At 32.5% G+C, this 20747-nt stretch overlaps 1 protein-coding gene across 1 annotated transcript in view; it reads left to right on the top strand.

Annotated features, from left to right (window-relative positions):
• Positions 1-20747, top strand: part of Abca5 (ATP binding cassette subfamily A member 5) — a 73881-nt gene that overhangs the window by 17165 nt on the left and 35969 nt on the right. Inside the window, exons 7-17 of the mRNA XM_010640575.3 lie at positions 1711-1852; positions 2814-3002; positions 4859-5006; positions 5564-5732; positions 6261-6319; positions 14842-14952; positions 16073-16248; positions 16970-17089; positions 18130-18268; positions 19851-19941; positions 20113-20252. Coding sequence (XP_010638877.1) covers positions 1711-1852; positions 2814-3002; positions 4859-5006; positions 5564-5732; positions 6261-6319; positions 14842-14952; positions 16073-16248; positions 16970-17089; positions 18130-18268; positions 19851-19941; positions 20113-20252 — 1484 coding nt within the window. The remainder of the gene's footprint in view (positions 1-1710; positions 1853-2813; positions 3003-4858; positions 5007-5563; positions 5733-6260; positions 6320-14841; positions 14953-16072; positions 16249-16969; positions 17090-18129; positions 18269-19850; positions 19942-20112; positions 20253-20747) is intronic.

Genomic DNA, 20747 nt, shown 5'->3' with positions numbered 1-20747 from the left:
CCTCTGGGGTCCTTGGGTCCTTCCTGGGTCTGTTGTCGCGCAGGCCGGGAGCTCCTGCGCAGGCCGGGAGCTCGTGCGCACGCCGCCGGGTGATCCCAGAACTTCAGTCTTTAAAGAGTTCACTGCGCGAGCCCGCGAGCCGCGCCGCTGCCTGCGGGAGGAGGCCCCGGCGGGAGTGTCGAATTACAGTTTTTTAAGGTAGAATTGGAGACAAGTCAGCAAGCTTGAGCAATTGATTGGCTTATTTTAAGGAAAAGAGAAATGTGGAGAGCTTATCTTGACTATATTTAAATTTTATTTCACATTTTGCTTGAATCCATGAGATATGCTTCAGGTACTTTGTTGTATATTTTATTGTACAAAAGAGACAAGATTGTGGAAATAGTCTGTTTTGGTTCTCTTCCAGTATTACAGCATATGTGTAATACCAAAAATGTGGTTAGAATGAGTAAAGCCTATGTTTGTATTATGTGTAGTTATTTGGGTGAATTAAGATGAAGAATATACAAATAATTTACAGAGGAACAAATGAAAAAGTTTTCACTAGTGAGCTTTAATGTCTCCCTATTTTTATGCAGTGAAAACTTATAGAGGTATACATATTTGTCAGTAATTCCAAGAATATTTTCCTTACTCTTCCTACTATATAATAAGAAAATTTGTTTTAAGCTCATTTTGGGGAAAGTTAATATTGTGCATAAGTTACTATGTCTTACCAAATTTTATACCATATGGTTTAAGGTAACTATTACAATTTTACAATTATAACTAATAATTTTATGTAATGAGATTATTATGTATAATGTTTTCTTTGTTTGCTTGTCTCATGTCATTTTAGAAGCGATTTGGTTTTAAAGATTCATTGAGTCTTTAAAGTGTTTTATGGGTAAAAAGTTGGTGAATTGAGACAGTTTCTCAGGTTCTCAGGTGCTTCAATTTGCTCCTGTAAAATGGTGGATCCAATTGTTAATATAACTGCCCTTTAGTCCTAATTCAGTGGGGTTTTTCAAATGCATACCTTAACTCACAATCTGCTAACTGGAAACAGTAAAGATAAAACAAGACTAAATACTGTAATAATTCTATTGAGCTCTGATTTAAAGAGAAATTTTGAGTAAAAATGATGACCCGCATTGTTGATCTCACATTTTTAAGTGTAGCAATTATGTCATTGATTGGTAAGCAGTTATTATTGTTTATAGTAACAGAAGCCATCAGAGGTTTAATTGTAGTACATTCTTTTTTATTTTTTATTTTTATTTTTTTTGGTACTGGGGATTGAACTCGGGTCCTTGCGCTTGCAAGGCAGGCCACTGAACCGCTGAGCTAAATCCCCAGCCCTAATTGTAGTACATTCTATATATAAAGAAAATCATTAGCTCATTAATTCTTCTAAGAAAATCAGAGGTTTTGTGGACTATTGAATTTTTGCAACTGTTGGATTTAGATTAATCATGAATTGCTCTTTTTAAACTTTTTTGTCTCTTTGAAAGCTACCATTTTATCTTTATATCAGATTACATTTTTACCTATAACTTCACTAGTACTGTATACTTAATTACGTATAAGTATTAAATTCCAGCATGTGAACATGCATGGAAATAGCTTAAGAATAACACAGGTAAAAGAAATTTGAACTTTTGTTTAAATTTTTTTTGACTGTTTGAGCCCATGCATTTAACTGTACATGTGTTTGCCTTTTAATTCTAGGCTTTCCTGGGTTCTTCTATATGCAAGTTTTATTTTTCTTATGTCTCTTCTTATGGCAGTCATTGCAACAGCTTCTTCATTATTTCCTAAAAGTAGTAGCTTTGTGATATTTCTACTTTTTTTCCTATATGGATTGTCATCTGTAAGTATTTTAACTTGAAAGTGGAATAAAGAACTGTCAAAATATTTGAGAATTTAACAAAATCTTTTTCTTTGGTTTAGATTTACTGTTTCCCCTGAAAGCTATATTGTTACTAAGTTACTGATAAGTTATGTAATAATAAATGATACAGCATCTTTGTATTTCCATACTTTTAAGAAGTTAAAAATATATACAGTTTAAATTTATCTTGTTTTTATATGCTATATAGTATTTCAGGTATAGTTGAGTCTTTTTATTTTTATATAATCATGTTTATAATTAAAATTGTTGAGTACTGGACTTTTTCCCTAGTCTTCATGAAATCCTGTCTGTTCAAAGTTAAGTTAATTTATGCTGCAGGATGATTATTTTTTAAAATGTTTTTTATAAGTATAGCTCTTTAGCAGTCTTGGTACTGGTTTTGCATATTGGCTGAATGCTGGCTGTCTGTAGTGAGCAGCCTTTGTATAAGTGGTTCCAGCTTCCATTTTGATTCGTTTATGTACTCATCTGTACCAGTTATGACTATCACTTTTGCATTTAAAATGATAAATTACAAATACTATGTCATATGTCCACATATAATTGCCTAATATTACGTCATATCAGCAGTTAAATTTAAAAGATGATCCCGTATTTAAAAGCTTGTTGACGTATTGGTTGTTCACGTATTTTACACATCTAAAGCATGCAGAAGCATGAGGCTCTGTGGTTTCTATAGTGTCCGTGTGATCACATTTGCCTATGATATAGATAAAACAAAGTCTTTCATATTTGTCAGTTTAAATTTTTTAAACATGTATCACTATTTGTATGAAAATGTCTTACAATGGCATTTAGAAATTTTAGTTATATTTTTATGTCTTTTCCAATGAAAATAGCTTATTTTTTCATAAATACAATTTGTTTGCATGCCACTGTATATGAACTATGCATTAATCTTAACATTTCTGTGTTATAGGTATTTTTTGCTTTAATGCTGACACCTCTTTTTAAAAAATCAAAACATGTGGGAATAGTTGAATTTTTTGTCACCGTGGCTTTTGGATTTGTTGGCCTTTTGATAGTCCTCATGGAAAGTTTTCCCAGTTCATTAGTGTGGCTTTTCAGTCCTTTTTGTCAGTGTACTTTTTTGATTGGTATTGCACAGGTAGGTTATATGTTAATCTTGAATTCATCAATTTTTTTCCTTTCAAGTTCTATGCAGCATCTTTTACTACATAAATATGACCTGTGATTTGTTAAAAATTTACAACTTCATTATGAAAAAGAGAAGATGTTTCAGTACTAGAGTACATTTAATGTCTACTTTTATTTATATTTCTCTAATTTTAAGTTTTTAGAGACCAGCCTGGGTTACACTGTCAGTTAAATGTTTTAAATTCTTCACTTTTTTGGATGTGTTTTTCAAGAAATCTGTTTTGATATAATAACTCAGTTTGTTAGAAGTAATTAGTTTCAATGGCAAGTAATTAAATTGCTTTATTGCTACCATTTATAAATTCATTTTAGAAGAAATAAAAGCGTGCATAGAGCAGAGCAAATTTGTCATGTGTGCAGTAGCAGTAGTGAAATAGTCCTGGTGGATTTTATTGGTCTAGACTTCATGGAATTATCCTTTACCTGAATAATGTTTAGATTTATAAATTTAATTTTATTTCTCTTACAGGTATAGTCAGGTTTTTTTTTTTTTTTTCTCTTTTGAGGCAGGGTCTCACTATGTAGTTGAGACTGACCTGGAACTCACTATGTAGCCCAAGCTGGTCTCGAACTCACAGTGATCCTTCTGCCTCAGCCTCCCAATTGCTGGCATTACAGGCCTGTGCCACCATGCCTGGCTCTGGTATACTCAGGTTTTAAGTGAAAGAAATGTTATGAAAAACAGCTTTGTATACTAGTACATAAATTTGGTATAAGGTACAAAGAAAAAAACATAATTTTTGAATATAAGAATACTAATACTGGTTTACTAGCATATTCTTTGTGAGACTAAATTAAGATAGAGTGTTTATAAATCTAGGTTAAATTTTAATTACTTGAAGCCAGGTGTAGTGAGTACTTGGGAGACTGAGGCAAGGGGACAGCCTAGCTACATAACAAGTTCAAGACTAGCCTGGACCATATAGTATAGCAAGTCCATATCTCAAAAAAACAAGACAAAATGAGACAAATAACAATAAAAAGTAAAAATTTTAATTGCTTGAAACCTGGGAGCAATTATTACGCATTTTGAGAGTCCATTGAATCGAATCCCTCTTTTCTTAAATAGAATTATAGACTCTTACCTATATTTCTGTTCTGAGTGGCAGGGCCTTTCAGTACCGTTTAATTTTCACAGATAAGAGGACAGATTCCAAGTGGTATAAAGGTTAGTCACATAATGGCAGTGCAGGACCTAAATGAGGCCTCAAGCTCTAGTACTTTTCTCTTTCTGTTTCTCTTTCAATTTTGTCACATGTCTATCAAGAATGCTTTAATAATTGCATTAGTTTACTAAAATTACTTTTTCAGTATGGGGGAGATAATGAGCATTTATCCTATAATGTTTGATTTATTTGCCTTCCGTTTGGACAGTAACCCTTTTGATTGCCTTAGTTAACTTTAACATCACACTGTACTTTTACTTCATATGGTAGTCATTGCATTAGAGCTAAATGCCCTGAGTTGATAGAGCAAAGTTTAAAATTACAGCATTAAAAACATGATTAAAATGAACTTTTGTGATAAACTTCTATTTGGTGATATCTTGTTTTTCTGATAAATTCGTATTACTGATTCATTTAACCTGTTAAAAGGCCCATTTTGGTTACCTAAAATACAATGAATAACACTAGTGTTATCATTATTATATAATAAATTAGGTGTTCGGGGGCCGGGGATTTAGCTCAGTGGTTCGGTGGCCTGCCTTGCAAACACAAGGACCCGAGTTCAATCCCTGGTACCAAGGAAAACTAACTAACTAACTAAATAAATAAATAAATAAATTAGGTGTTCTTATTTTTTTAGGTCATGCATTTAGAAGATTTTGACGAAGGTGCTTTATTTTCTAATTTGACTGACGGCCCGTATCCTCTGATTATCACCATTATCATGCTGGCACTTAATAGCATATTCTATGTCCTCCTGGCTATCTATCTCGATCAGGTCATTCCAGGTATGCTCTTGGTTATTGAATTTACTTTAAGGATTTTTAGTTATTTTTGTCCTATAGGATTATTTTTTTTCTTCTGTAGAGTATCTTAAGTTGTATTGATTGTTAAGACTTTTAATTTGATTTTCAATAAACTTATTTTAAACCTTGGGTTTTGGACTGTAGTGAACCTAAGGAGATTGTGTAGAGAAAATAGTTTATTTTGAACCTCACATCTCTTGCTGAACTTAACTCCGTATTCAAATCTTTTTAATAGTCTATTGTTTTTCCCTCTTGGGTAAAATGAGATTACTGTGAGGTAATCTTGTAACTCCTATCACTCTTCTTTATCTTCTTCCATGAAGGTATAACCACCTCGAAATAGTAATATTAAACATCTTAACACCTCCTTGCTTTTCCTTATAAGTCCTTTATTACTTTTGTTTGCATTCTAGTCATGTCTTTAGCTCCATGTAACTTTTAAAATTAAATAAATTAACAGTTTATTTCCTGTCTTCATGATTAAAAAACTTTTTCAGAAATAATTTGTATAACTAAGTTTTTATTTTTTTATTTTTCAGGGGAATTTGGCTTACGGAGATCATCTTTATATTTTCTAAAACCATCATACTGGTCAAAAAGCAAAAGAAATTATAAGGAGTTATCAGAGGGCAATGTTAATGGGAGTATTAGTGTTAGTGAAATTGTTGAGCCTATTGCTTCAGAATTTATAGGCAAAGAAGCCATAAGGTATGATTTAATCTTTGGCAGTTTACCTATAAAAGCTGTGATATTATACTTACCGTCGATTTTCTTTGACTCATTGTTTTAGTAGGAAGGTACTTTATTATTCCTGTTAAATATGACAGTTTTTTCTTCAGTTTTTTGTTTTTGTTTTTTGATACTGGGGATCAAACTCAGGACCTTGCTCTTGCGAGGCAGGCGGCAGAACCACTGAGCTAAATTCCCGGCCCTTTTCTTCAGTTTTGATACAAGAATGCCAATTTTTTTGAGGGACACATGACCACAGAATCTTTTGTCCAGCCTCTCTCCACCCCCCCAAAAAAAAATCACAAACCAAAATTTAAATAATTTATCTCAATGTAGGGATATTACTCTTCCTTTAATTCTTAGAAAGTACCACGAATGCTAGAGAGACACAGTTCAAATTTTATAACATATATTTTAAGATAAGACAACACTGATAGGAAAATTGTGTAATGAATACGTACTTACACATTTCTTTAAATACTTTTAATAGAAAACTGTGTTTTTCAGAATAAGTGGTATTCAGAAGACATACAAAAAGAAGAATGAAAAAGTGGAGGCTTTAAGAAGTAAGTAGCTTTCCTAGGATTTGGTTCATAGTATTAAAGTACAAGTGGAAAAACAATTTGCATATTTAGTGGAATATTTAAACTCCTCTTTTATAATTATTTGTCTTGCTTTTAGAGAAATTTTATGTATTATAATTAAACTAACAGCATTTTATTGGTCATAAATCCAAGAAGTACTATCTTTTAAGGTAAAAAAGATCTATTTGAGCAAGTTTATATCCTTTTTCATTTTATTATGCATGTGTATCCATACTAGGTCTTTAAAAAAAATTATTTTGACCTAATGTAAAAGTTCTAAACCTCAGCACTCTACTGATACTTTGGGCCTGATAATCCTTTTAGTGGGGAACTGTACTGAAAATTGTAGTACGTTTAGCAGTGTGTTAGTCTGGGTCCTTCAGAACCAGTAGAATACACATACACACTGGTAGGTAATCCTTTTGACTTATTCTGATTGGGGACAGTAATATGTTAATATGGTTCTAATTTGCATTTATCTAGTAAAAATACTATTGATCACCTTTTCATATGGTTTCTGGAATTTATTTTATTTATTTATTTTTTTTACCTGAAGTGCCTTATGAAGCTTTTTCTACATTTTAGTTAAGACCTTTGTTAGATAAAGGTATTTAGCTACTTATCTCATTCTAAAGCTTGCCTTTTCATTCTGGTAATAATATCTACTTTTGTTGAGCACAAGTTCTTAATGTAGATAATGTCTGATTCATGGATCTATTGTTTAATGGTCACAGTGCTTTTTGAATCTTGTTTTAACATTGGAGTTTATATGTAGCCTCTAATGTAGGTTTTTTTTCAACTGGAAATTATTGCTGATGCAGAGATGCAAGGAAAGAAATAACAGACATCCAAGCTGGAAAGGAAGTGTTGAAACTATTTGCAGTTAGTTTGATTTGTCTATTTGGAAACTTCAGTTAGATCCCTGTAATACAGATAGTAAAACTGAAAGGGAGCTTAGTGAGGTTAACAGGAAACAAGATAAATATGGAAAAATCAATTGTATTTACCATCAATAAGTAATTGGAAAATAAATTAAAAATAGTATTGACTAACTTAAAAATATTTACAGATAAATTAGACAAAAGATGTAGGAGACTGGTATATTGAAAATTACAAAACGTTGCTGAGAGAAATTGAGAGTTAAATATGTTGAGAGGGATGCCATATTCATGGATTACAAGACTCAGTGTTTAGGTGTGAGGTCTATCAAAACTTCAACAGTTTTAAACTCCATCAAAATCCTATTAGGCTTTTTTTTGTTGATGTTTGAAATTCAGTAATTCATATGTAAATACAGGTGACCTAAAAATCACCAAAACAACTTGAAAAAGAACAAGGTCCCTAGGAGGACTAGCATTTGTTTTAAGACTTCTTATAAATACTAAAATAATTAGGATAGTGATTTTGGTGTAAAAGCAACATAAAGTAGATAGTAAAATAGAGAGTACAGAAATAGTACCTGTATTTTGTGGTTAATGATTGTCAACAGAGGTGCAATAAATTTAATAAAGAATACACTTATCAAAAAGTACTGTTTCGGGCTGGGGATTAAGCTCAGTGGTTCTGCTGCCTGCCTTGTAAGCGCAAGGACCCAAGTTCGATCCCTGGTACCAAAACAAACAAACAAACAAACAAAAAAAACCCCAAATCAAAAAGTACTGTTTAAACGGTCTTACAAATATTCTGGTATATCTTCAAAATAGAAACTACAGAGAAGTGAACTTTGGTCTATACTTGGCACCATATACAAAAGCTAACAGAAAATAGATTATACACTTAAGTGAAAAATCTGAAACAGTGAAATTTAAAAGAACAAAAATATAGGGCAAATCCTAGAGGTTAGACTTTGTATTGGATGAAAGTTTCTTAACTCTGACACCAAAAGCACAAACTTACAGTGAGTCTTCAACTGACCAGAGTTCCATTCTAGGAGAATTGTTCGTAAGTAGGATTTGTTCAGAAGTTGACAAAGTGACTCTTACAGGTTGTACTTGTGAAAGTTTGTAACTCAGATGTTCATAAGTTGGTGACTTACTGTATAAATTAACCAACTGATAATTGGGAGTATAAAAATTAGCCAACTGTCCTTTGTAAAACACTGGTAAAAAAATGAAAAAGCAAATCACTGATCTGGAGAAAGGATGTGTAAATCATGTACCTTATAAAGGCTTCTATTCAGAATATGCAAAAAAAAAATCCAGTTAATAAATAGCATTTGAACAGACTTGGACAGTGAAGAAAAAGGACAAGGAAGAAGCATATGAAGTGATGTCCAACAGTACTTTGCAGGGTGATGCAAGTTAAAGTGACAGTGAGATAGGGCCAGCGATTTAACTCAGTGGTTCTGCCACCTGCCTCACAAATACAAGGTTCTGAGTTCAATCCCCAGTAGGAAAAAAAAAAATTTACAATGGGGTAACTACTAAAATGATTAAAATTAAAAAGATTTATTATAGCATATGTGTTAGTGAGGATGTAGACTAATGAGAACTCTCAAACATTGGTGAATGGAATATAAAATTGTACAGCTATGTTGGAAAATAGTTGGCAGTGTGTCAGGAAGTTAAATATAAACCTGCTATATGATCCATTCATTCCATTTCTAGGTAAGTAACTAAAAGTAAAAGAATACTCCCATAAAAATAAACATGAATGTTCATTGAAAATTTATTTGTCATAACCCCAAACTAGATACAACCTAATTGTCTATCAGCAGATAAATGAATAAACCAAATGTAGGGTATCCATCCAGTGAAATATATGCTACTCAGCAGAGAAAAGAATGGACTGTTAATACATGCTGCAGCATGAATGAATTGCCAAATTTATGTTAAAAGCAGTCAGATACAAAGTGATATATAATCCTATTTATATAAAGTTATAGAAAAATGATAGTGAAAGAAGGTAGGTCAGTGGGTTGCTAGAGATGAGTGGAAGTGGGTGGGAAGAAGCAGCGGAAATTTTAAAGGGAGCAGCATTAATATTTTGTGGGAGATACAGTTAGGTTCTTGGTGGTGGTAGTTTTACAGCTGTATGTATTTGCCAAAACTTAGCAGATTGTTAATGTGCGTAGTTTATTGTTTATCATCCATACCTCAGTAATGCTGTTTAAAAATTAAATCTAGGTGATTACATATGTGTATTTTAGCTTTTGGACTGTATTCCCTTCTTCTGATCTGTTTATCACTATTTCTGTGCTGTTATAACTAATACTGGTTTATAGTTAGTCTTGAGAATTTCCAGTGTTGTATTTTGGGTTCTTACAATCCCATGTAAATATTATAATTAGCCACTGGATATGGGGGTACATGCAGTAATCCTAGTACTGTGGGATACTGAGAAAGGAAGATCACAAATTTGAGCCTTAGTCTGAGCAACTCAGTGACTTAGTGAGACCCACTTTCAAAAAATAAAAATAAAGGATGAGCTAAGGATGTAATGCAGTGTGACCTCCTGAGTTTAATCCATACCACCCCCTCACCACCAGCAAAACTTTTCTTTTAAATCAGCTTGTCAGTTTCTACCACTGTGCCTGTTATTGTGAGTTGTTTGACTATTTTATTTAAATTTACAAAACTGGTTTGTGTCAGATTTTTTGTTTTGTTTTGTTTTATTTTAGTACTGGGGATTAGGCAGGCATCGGAACTACTGAGCTAAATCCCCAGCCCTGTTTCAAGTAATTTTTAAATTTTTTTTGGTGGTATTGGAATTGAACCCAGAAAGTACTGAGTTACCAACCAGGCCATTTTCATTTTTTATTTTGAAACAAGGTCTCACTATGTTGCCTTTGGTGGCCTTCAACTTGTGATCCTCCTGCTTCAGCTTCCTAAGTTGTTTGGATTATAAGAATGCACCACTAAGCCTGGTTTAAAATCTTTTTAATGTCTGTGTAATCTATGATCATATCTTCCTTTCATTGTGTATATAATCATTTATAATTCCTTTTTTATAAGTATTATATTTGCTTTGCATTTCATTGATTTATATTACTATCTTTGTTATTTCTGTGTTAATATTTTGTTTGGGTTTAATTTATGCTGCTTTTTCAAGATACTCAATCAGTTATCTATTTGTGTATTATAAGCCCCCGAGAAGCATAGGCACTATTAAGGCAGCCATTATTTTGTCTGGTTTGGCTGTGAAGACCTTCAGGCACTTTGTGGGTTACTTGGAAACATAATGGTTTGGATAGACTTGCTGGCTTTAATAGGCTGCTCTCTCAATGGTTTTTAGAATTATTTACTTCTGTCCCAAGTGACCTCTCATCCTCCAACCAGTTAGCTGTACCAGAGCACTACAGTATTTTATATTGTGTTGTTTCTTGCCCTTCCTCTGTTAGCTTCACTTACACATACCTGTTTTTAGTCATTATCTGAGATGTTACACGTATGGATTACTGCTTTACTCTTCTCCAGATAAAGAAGGCAAGGACCTCTCTTTTATTTTTGTTCTAACTTAACTTAGTATTGTTTGCATGTATCTTAATCTTACATGTATTTTAACCCAAAGATAATGTTTTTAAAGGACAGTTCATTTAGATTTACCTATATATTTACCACATCATTAATTATTATGTTTTGCATCAGATCTCCCATCTAGGGTAATTTTCCTTCTGCATGAAGATTTTTGAGTATTTCCCGCCAGTGATATATTCAGTTTTTGTTTGAAAATATCTTTTATTCACTTTCAATTTTTAAAGATATTTCTCCAAATATCTTTAATGTTAGGCAGTTGCGTTGTTTCAGCATTTTAAAATCTAATTTGATTTCTCTTATTTGCATCGTTTTGGTTGCACAGAAAACTCCAACAGTTTTAGAATTCCTTTGTATTTGTTATATTCATTTTCTCTGGCTGTTTTTAAAGATGTTTTTCGTTTTCTAAAATTTTAGTATAACATACTTCCTACATGTTTTTGTTTGCATTAACATTTGTACTGCTTGTGTAGTACTCTTTTTCAAAATTAATTTTATTGGTACATTTAAAGGTATACAATGTAGTGACATTCATCATTGGAAATTTTCACCTTTACATAATCCATCTTGGTTCTTATTTTTTCTGCATTTCCCTGCCCTCCCTAACTCCCCCTACCACTCCCTATCTACAAAGACTTTGTTTCCATTTTTTCTTTTTCTCATGTTAATTCCATTCCCATCTTAGTACTCTTTATTTCTTGATTTCTTATTTTACAAAATTCTCAGCTATTTCTGTTCCAATATTGTTTCTTCCCTATTCTCTTTTTTCACATTTTATGATTATTATTACATGTGATAACTTTTAATCTCATTTGTCTTGTATTTGTCAATCTGAATTGCTTATTCTTTGGTCTAGATATATATTCTGATTTCTTTCTCTTTTTTTTTGGTGTCACAGATTGAAGACCTTGTGCTTGTGAGGCAGGTGCTATGCTGCTGAGCTACATCCCTGGCCCATTCTGCTTTCTTTTTAATCACTAATTTTTCTTCAATTGAGTCTAATTTGCTGATAAACTGTCTTTTAAAGTCTAATTTCACCTTTTCCAGCTTTTGTCTGCACTTGTGTGCGTGTGGTTTCTAGTTATTTGCCAACTCTGTCTTGTAAAAATGATAGCATAGTTATTTAAAAATCTTTGTTGTATGGTGCCAACATCTGCTTTTCTAATAGGTCTCTTTCAGTTACTAGTCTTACCTTCTTTTGTCCGATTATTTTTGACTGAATGCTACTAATAACATGTGAATAGTTGTAGTTGTTTGGATAAGTTGATGTGATAATTGTAGGTACCTGGGTAATGTAATGATGTGTTATTGCTCTCGAGAGGTTTTGTCTTTGCTTCTGGCTTACAGCTATTGGGATACCAGAAATCCTAGGTCACCTTCATCAGCTCAGGGCGGAAATGACTTGAAGCTGCATTTTAGTTTCTATCAGGCTCAGAGTAAGGCTGATTTACCCGTACTCCTAAAGGTTAGTCCTTTATGATTCCACTCAAAAGCCTGAGAGATTTACCAAAGTATTGTTCTCTCAATTTTGTGTCTCTTCAAAACTCTGCTTAGCCTATTATATATTCTGTTGTTACTTTCACTTTTAGAATTGTTCTTCATATATTTACCATCCTCCAATCTCTAGCCTGCTGCAGCCCTCAGCAGATGGTTATCTTTGAAACTGGCCAGCATTTTCTTATTTTTACGAGTTGTTTTAATGTGTTCCAGCTGGCTTGTACCACCGTACATACATATCTGTCCCATCAGGTGATCTGTAATGCCCTACAGCAAGAAGTCTGAATTATGGCCCTGTTGTGAACATGTTAAACCACCTACTTTGCTCTTTATCCTGCAAATAATTTTAAATTAGAATATAAATTGTAGTGCTGTTAGATGATATGGAACTCTTAGATGACTGAGAACAGGGAGGAACCCAATGACAGAGACCTCTGTGATATCTCTGCACATAATAAAGAAAGGCTTTTCTATTTATGGTCAAGCCCAGTTCCAGGCTTTCATAGATGGTGAAAAATGGCACCTTATTTGAAGCGGATTTTAGTTTCTATTAGGGACAGAGTACTTCTGACTCACCCTTACTTCTAAAGTTTAATCCTTTAAGATCCCAGTGTAGTCATGTAAGGTATGTTCCCTAAGTTTCTGTACTAGTTGGGTATGTGACTTGAACTCTTGCCTTCCTGTTCAGGTGTTTGAACCCTGATAATAGTTCTTTAATACTTCACAGCATATGAGTTGATGTCTTAGTAAATTTGTTAAAAATAAAACCATCATCTGTCTACAGAAGATGAATTTCATTCCTTGTAATTGAAAGGATTATAATATTAAATCGGTATTAGCTAAAAAGATTATAGCATTTTAAATGAACCATTTGAGCTTCACTAATCTATTTTATATAAATGCTTCATAAAAGTCATCGGTCTGGCTTTTGATCTCTAGGGCATAGATGAGAAATTATGCTCAGAGGGTCTTAGTTACTTTTTGAGCTGAGTTTTCAACATTTAGTCCCTGGCTTCAGTGACTAAATAACTTTTCTGTGTAGATTTTTATGTAATAAATTGCTATCTCACAAAATAGACTGTGGGTGCTTACTTGAAGATAAAACCCAGTATGTAATGATTTCTCTTATTAGTTGATTGCAAAGGGAGGATTGACTAATTCATCTAAGAGTTAGATTTAAAAAAACAAACAACAGATTTTAGAATGGCTACTGCCATTTTTGGTTAGTGTCATGGGCAGAAATGAGAATTGAGAGCTCAGAGTATCTGTTTTATTCAAAATGTAAGAATATCTAGGGGAAAGCCTTCCAGATCATTACCATTAGCTAAGATACCTTCCCACACTCTCTTGAGAAGGAAAATCAGTGTGCTTCCTCAAGTTACAAATTTATAGTTATTAGGGCAAAGATTATGGTGGGTCTGCTATCTTCTATATGCAGAATGACAGATTCTAAATTTGAATGTGTGGTATTGTCAGGCTGGAAAAGTAATTATAGGACTACTACATTGCCGTAGCATTTGGAATCTTCTAAATAGAAGTACTAAACCCTTTAAACACAGTAGCTATATCCCTATACATGGTCATAAATATTTTTCTTCCTGAATTGGTATGAACCATGATATTCCAGGATTTGTTATCTGTAGCAAGATACTTTTGTTGAGTGATTACTTTTATATAACGATATCTAAAAATAAATCTTATATTTCCTGGATTATAGGACTCACCTGAATTTATTTACCTGTAAACACAATTTTCTGTGAAGTAACTATTATACGTTAAAAGGATGTTTCACTAATATATTGCATTTCAGATTAACATATGTGGATACCAGTGTGAGCGTATGCACAGTATCTGTGTCACTTTCTGCTTCTCTGAGGTAGTTATATTTATGGGATAGTCAAGAGTTTCTTCCTTCATCCTTATTTCCTATACAGCACATTTAAGATGCTGTATGTTTTTGTTGATGTTTCTCGCTCTTCTTTTTCTTTGGATTGTGATAATTTTTCTTTCTTGTTTATATTTAGCCTTAGCCTATTTTCTTGACTGTTTTCTGCCTTATCCTTTTAGATCCCTGTCTCTTGTCTTCCTTCACTCATGCATCCATCCAGTGATAATCTCTTCACTAAATGGAACCTTTCAGTTAGTTACTTAGCCATTTCCTCACTGTGATTAATTTCTAGGTGTTTAAAAATTATTTATGGCAGTGTATTTAATGTGTCTTTAAATACCTTTGAGAGAATTTTTTTTCTTTGTTTGCTCTTGAAAATTCCCTAAAGTTGTTACACAGAAAACTTCCAAATAGTTTTTTTAATACCCTAAGTTTTACTATATGAACAACTACAAAAATTTTATTTACTTTTACTGTTTCTACCATTAACTATAACAAAGAAGCTTTTTAACCTATAGTGAAATATGCTGATAAAGTTGAATATTCTTTCACTTTATTGCCTTACATTAAGATTGCTCAAGTATTACAAGTCTTGTGCAGATAAACAAATAAAAATCACATTTGAGTTTTCTTTATTCCTGAATTAGATTTGTCATTTGACATATATGAGGGTCAGATTACTGCATTACTTGGCCATAGTGGAACTGGAAAGAGTACATTGATGAATATTCTTTGTGGATTATGCCCGCCTTCTGATGGTGAGAGATTTTCGATTTAAAATAATTGTTTTGCTTTGTTTTCTTAATGTTATTAAGAAGATATTACAAGATACTGCATTTATCCTTTAAATGTACACAGGATTATTTTTACCAGCAATTTGGGACCAACCTCTGTATCTGTGAAGGTATTTTCTCTACTACACATATTTGGTTGTTTTTCAAGACAAAATAAAAATGAGTCCATGTTTAATAAAGTAAAAAAGGATCTAATTTTGTTGCTGTTTTTATCACATAGTTAAATATATGTCTTCATGTTTTTTATTTTCAAGGAAATATAAATCAGTAATTTGAAATTAAATCAAACCTGTAGACTATTTCAGGTTAAAAAAGTAAATATAAATTTCTAAATACATAGCAATAATTCAAAAGAATGATAAATAATACTATGTCCTAAAATAAAATTAGGGACATACTTCAAAGGTATAATTTTGATCTGTAATTGTTCTACAGGTATGCATTATAAGAAGCCCTCATGTTTCTGCAGTAACCAAGACATGGCAGTAAAATTAATATTTTACTTTATAAAATGGCTAAACTATAATCTTTATTTCAACCTTTTAAATGCAGTTCAACTTTGGAAATTATTTTAGTTTTGTTCTTCATCCTTAATCATGCCACTCTTGGATTTAATCTTATCTAACATTTACTTAAAGATCCATGATTTTTATTATAGCTCTTTATAAATTATCACCTTGATTAATAGTTCTTTCGTAGGCTGTTGTTAGTATTCAGTTTATAGAGAAAAAAAAGCTGGAATTCAGAAACAATTTGTTTAAAACTACAGAGATAGGATAAAACTATTCTTCAATCTCGCTATTTTCAAAATGAAGAAAAATTGGTCCTCAAATATAATTATAAACGATACATCAATAGATATTTATGTTTGATGTTAATTTGTTGGTTCCTTGCTCCTTCCACAGTGTAATACGGCCTGGAAGTCTAGAAAAATGAGATCGATATGTAAATGGAGGCATATCACTAATAATATGGAAATGAGCCTTATATATATATATATATATCGCAACTACCTAGTTATATAGGAATATATATGCATTGTAATACTAAATGTGTTTAATATAAATATATACTTTGCTTTTAGGGTTTGCATCTATCTATGGACATAGAGTCTCAGAAATAGATGAAATGTTTGAAGCAAGAAAAATGATTGGTATTTGCCCACAGTTAGATATACACTTTGATGTTTTGACAGTAGAAGAAAATTTATCAATTTTGGCTTCAATCAAAGGAATACCAGCTAACAATATAATACAAGAAGTATGTTATTCATGTAGAAATCTTCACTTCATGTTCCTTCACTTCATGTTCCTTCAAATCTCCATATTCCTTATAAATTAACTACCTTTTGTTAATAACTTGTACAATAAAAATATGCTTGAAAAGGCTAAATATAAAACTTCTGGGGCTCCGGGGATTTAGCTCAGTGATGTCACTGCCTGCCTTGCAGCACAAGGTCCTGAGTTCGATCCCTAGTACCAAAAAAAAAAAAAAAACAAAACTAAAAAGCTTCTGTTACGTCTGTAAACAAAATTATTACAAAGAACTGTACATAATTTGGAGTAAATGTTTTAGTATATATAAAAAAGTCCTTGTTTTTTCTGGAGGATACTTGTTTCTTCACATTTCCTCTGCTCACCCTTCCCCTTTCCTCTCTGTTTTCACTTCTACTCCTTATTAACATTGACACTGCTGTTTTATCTTTCTTCCTCACTACTTAGGAAAGTACAAAAAAAAAAAAAAGTAGACAGTCCTCTTTCTCAAGAAACCCATTACTTGTTATTGTCAGAATTATACATGAATATTTGTCAAAATTAATTTCCACACAAAATGAACATTTTGAGAAATATTAAAATTACTTACAAACTCATATTCAGTAATTCTTAAAAATAATGCTTCAAAAATTCAGATATTTAAAAGGTGATATAATTATGCAAATGATATGATTTTAAAAATGAGTTTTTACACTTTTCTTTTACAGGTGCAAAAGGTTTTACTAGACTTAGACATGCAGGCTATCAAAGATAACCAAGCTAAAAAATTAAGTGGTGGTCAAAAAAGAAAGCTTTCTTTAGGAATTGCTGTTCTTGGGAATCCAAAGGTAAATAAATATTAATTTTACTTATGAAGTTATTTTAAGTTATCTTTCTTAGATTAAAAAAATCAGGCGGTGGAGAGATATGATATATAGAGTTTAAATATACACATTAATGGATCAGAAAGATTTAACATCATGATACTGGGGAATTAAAGGAGTGAACTTCAGTTATGTCTGTAGTGTGTGTGTGTGTGTGTGTGTGTGTTTGGAAAGAGCTGAGTGGGTGCAGTGGCATATTTCTGTGGTACTATTCAGGAGGCTGAGGCATGAGGACTGGTTGAGCCTGAAGTTCAAGAGCAACTTGGACAATATAGTAAGACCATGATTCAAGAAAAAAGAAAAAAAACAAAGGCCTGAAGAAAGTAAGGCCCCCCCCCAAAATATCTTTGATGATATAACAGTATTATTCTACTATTTTGTATATATTTAAAAAATATATTTTGAGTTCATAATAAAAGTTAAGATAGGAAAAAAATGAAAAAATATTTCAATTTCTTACTGTATTATTCTTTGATTTTGCATGTTTTTGTTTTGTGCTGTTCTCTGCTCTATAGACACAGAGAAGCAGTTGATATACTGCCTTGCACAGTGCCAGAAAGCTCAGGTTATATGCCTGGAGCTTAGACCCTCACCGATGCCCCCTGTCCTGTTATATCACTCTTTTCTGCTACAGCTCAGAGTGACTCTGGTTTTATGTTAATCAACCTTCTGCCTAGTTCATACCACTATTTTAAAAATTAGAAATAGTCTTGAAGCAAATTGCTTGTGTTGGATTATATAAGGTATACATCTCTAAAAAGCAGTTGTTAACATGTGCAAAGTTAATTGTCAAAGATGGTAAAAATTTACTTTTATTTATATGATTGTTATAGCTTTTTATTACAGAAATTAGCCTTTTGAACTATACTAAGGAAAATATTCAGTCATAATTTAAAAAATATATACAGACTCAAATATGAGTGGAAAACTGATTTAATGTATTTCTGATTGAAAGTAATTGGCAATGGAGAAGCTTTTCAGTAGTCTCCATCGTTTTCACACAGATACTACTACTAGATGAACCAACAGCTGGGATGGACCCCTGTTCTCGTCATATTGTTTGGAATCTTTTAAAATACAGAAAAGCCAACCGGGTGACAGTGTTTAGTACTCATTTCATGGATGAAGCTGACATTCTTGCTGGTGAGAGTTTTGCTTTATTTTTAAAGGTTAAGGAAATGGTCATGGGCCAGAAGGAAGATGAATATAGAAGTGTTTGATCCTGAAAAATAGAGAAATGGTTATCTCATAGTGTAGTTCTGTCCAGTTTTTTTTTTTTCAGCTTTAATTGAGTTTATTGGTACATTTTAGGGATACAGTACAGTTACATTCATTGTTGGGATCTTGTACCTCTACATGACAGGTCTTGATTCTCATTTTTTCCTCTTACCTCTGCCCTCCCTTCACCCCCTCCTCCCCTCCCCATCTACAAACACTTTATTTTCATCTTTTCATTCTCTCACATTTTTTTCTTTTCCCTTTTTACTCTTCCCCTACCCATCCCACCTTCCCTACACCTTTAGCTCCTTTCTTCCCATTTCTAAATGTCAGTAATCTTATTAGAATCTTATGCATTGTTGTAGATTATTTACACCAGGGAAACTATTCGGTATTTATACAAGTGTGATTTATTTATTTCACTTAGGAGTATATCTTCAGTATGTATCCATTTTCCTATGAATGAATCTATTTCTGTCCAGTTTTTTAACTTTAAAAATTACATATTTATATTGTGGGTGTTCCCCAGACCATGCCACTCTTCAGCAGTTTCCTAGGAGAACTCATAGGTCTTAGCTCATGTTTGTAATTCATTATAGTGAAAGATGTAAAGCAGAATTAGCAAAGGAATAAGTTATATGGGAAAAACCAGATACAAGGTTCCTAGAGTTTCTCTCATTGGAATCACATATGGTGCATTTAATTTCTCTAGGACCAAGTTGTAATTACATGTGTGAAATATTTTGTACCAGGAAAGCTTGTTGGAGACCCATTGTCCAAAGTTCTTACTGAGTGCTGGTTATATAGGTACCCTCTGCGTTATACTTGCCAAAGTTCCAGACTGACTGAAGAAAAGCAGGTGTTCAGCACAAACCACATTGTATAGTTTAGTCAGAGTGAGCCACCCTTGCCTGTTTTGACAGTAATAAGAACTCTCCCAAAATCTATTCCTTGATGCCAGCCAAGGGCTAGCCTTGCAAGCAGGCCATTCTGAGGACAGCATCCTCAGGCTTGCTGTGTTGTTTTCTGCACAGCTTTGTGAGCTGGGTAACACATGGGTTCAGATACATATGGCAAGATCCAGGAGATTGAAATTATGTTGCAGCTTTCAGTTTATAATATAATTAATAAATTGAATAAGTCATTCGTCTTTTCAGCAGTATCTTTGTTTTTAAAAAAATGTTTCATTATTTCTGTTTCTTCTTTGTACATCTGTTTATAAAAGAAACCTGATAAAACTTCAGCATTAGTAAGTCTTGTGGGATGTAAAGAAAGTGTTCTTTAGAATCAGATTGCCTAGTTATGGTTCCTGGCTTTGTTACGTAATAGCTATGTGAAACACATAGCCTCAGTGTTCAAATTTGAAAAACTGGTACATAAATTGACGGTAATCTAGTATATTCCTCATAAGATAGTTGAGTGTTTCTCATATATAATAACTGGTAAAATGTTATTGCGAGTTATTACCACTGTAATCAGAAATTGAAATGTAAATCTCTGCTTGCAGATCGGAAAGCTGTCATATCACAAGGAATGTTGAAATGTGTTGGTTCTTCAATTTTCCTCAAAAGTAAATGGGGGATTGGTTACCGCCTGAGGTACTATTCATTCTTTGTCAGTTTTATTCCTTATATTTATTCTTGGTCAACTGTTATTTTAGCTTTGTACATAGTGTGCCTTCTCCATCTTTTATGCTAAATTTAAGCATTCAGATTTTATTTTTCTTTGTTTATTGATCATAAAAATTAGGATTTTTTTGTTTTTTCTAGCATGTACATAGACAGATACTGTGCTACGGAATCTCTTTCTTCACTGGTTAGACAACATATACCTGGAGCTACTTTGTTACAACAGGATGACCAACAACTTGTGTATAGCTTACCTTTCAAAGACATGGACAAATTTGCAGGTACTACTTTCAGAATTTTGATTGTTGAGTAGGGATTTTTATATGGGATATAGGTTTTCTTGATTTCCTTTTTTGTTAATTTCCATGTCCCCAGGTGACCAGAATACTCCATTTCTGATTTATTTGTTTTTGAAAACCTGAACTATACACCGATGTCTCTTTTGTTTTTATACTATTCAAGAAACCAGATTGTATTGACTTAGATATAAGGAAAATATAAAAGTAACTATGTGCTCAAAAAATTTTGCTCCATTTGCTTGTAGGTGTTCTGAAGATATATTACTAATTATATATACTTTGAGTTATTTTCTAATTTCATGATTCTATAATGAATTATGGTATTTTACTCTCTTATTAATGAATTAGGTCATTGCTTTTCAGCTTTAAAATAGAAACTCAAATTAAGTCCCCTCTTTCATTTCATAGCAAATAGGATGTTAATGATGTAGAAGGCCCATAGTATTTACTTCATAATTAGAAATTTACTTTCTATAG

This window comes from Fukomys damarensis, unplaced genomic scaffold (genome assembly GCF_012274545.1).
Source record: "Fukomys damarensis isolate Sample0158 unplaced genomic scaffold, DMR_v1.0_HiC HiC_scaffold_23, whole genome shotgun sequence".
NCBI lineage: Eukaryota > Metazoa > Chordata > Mammalia > Rodentia > Bathyergidae > Fukomys > Fukomys damarensis.
The sequence above is the reverse complement of the archived record's forward strand: the minus strand, read 5'-3'. Positions and strand labels throughout refer to the sequence as shown.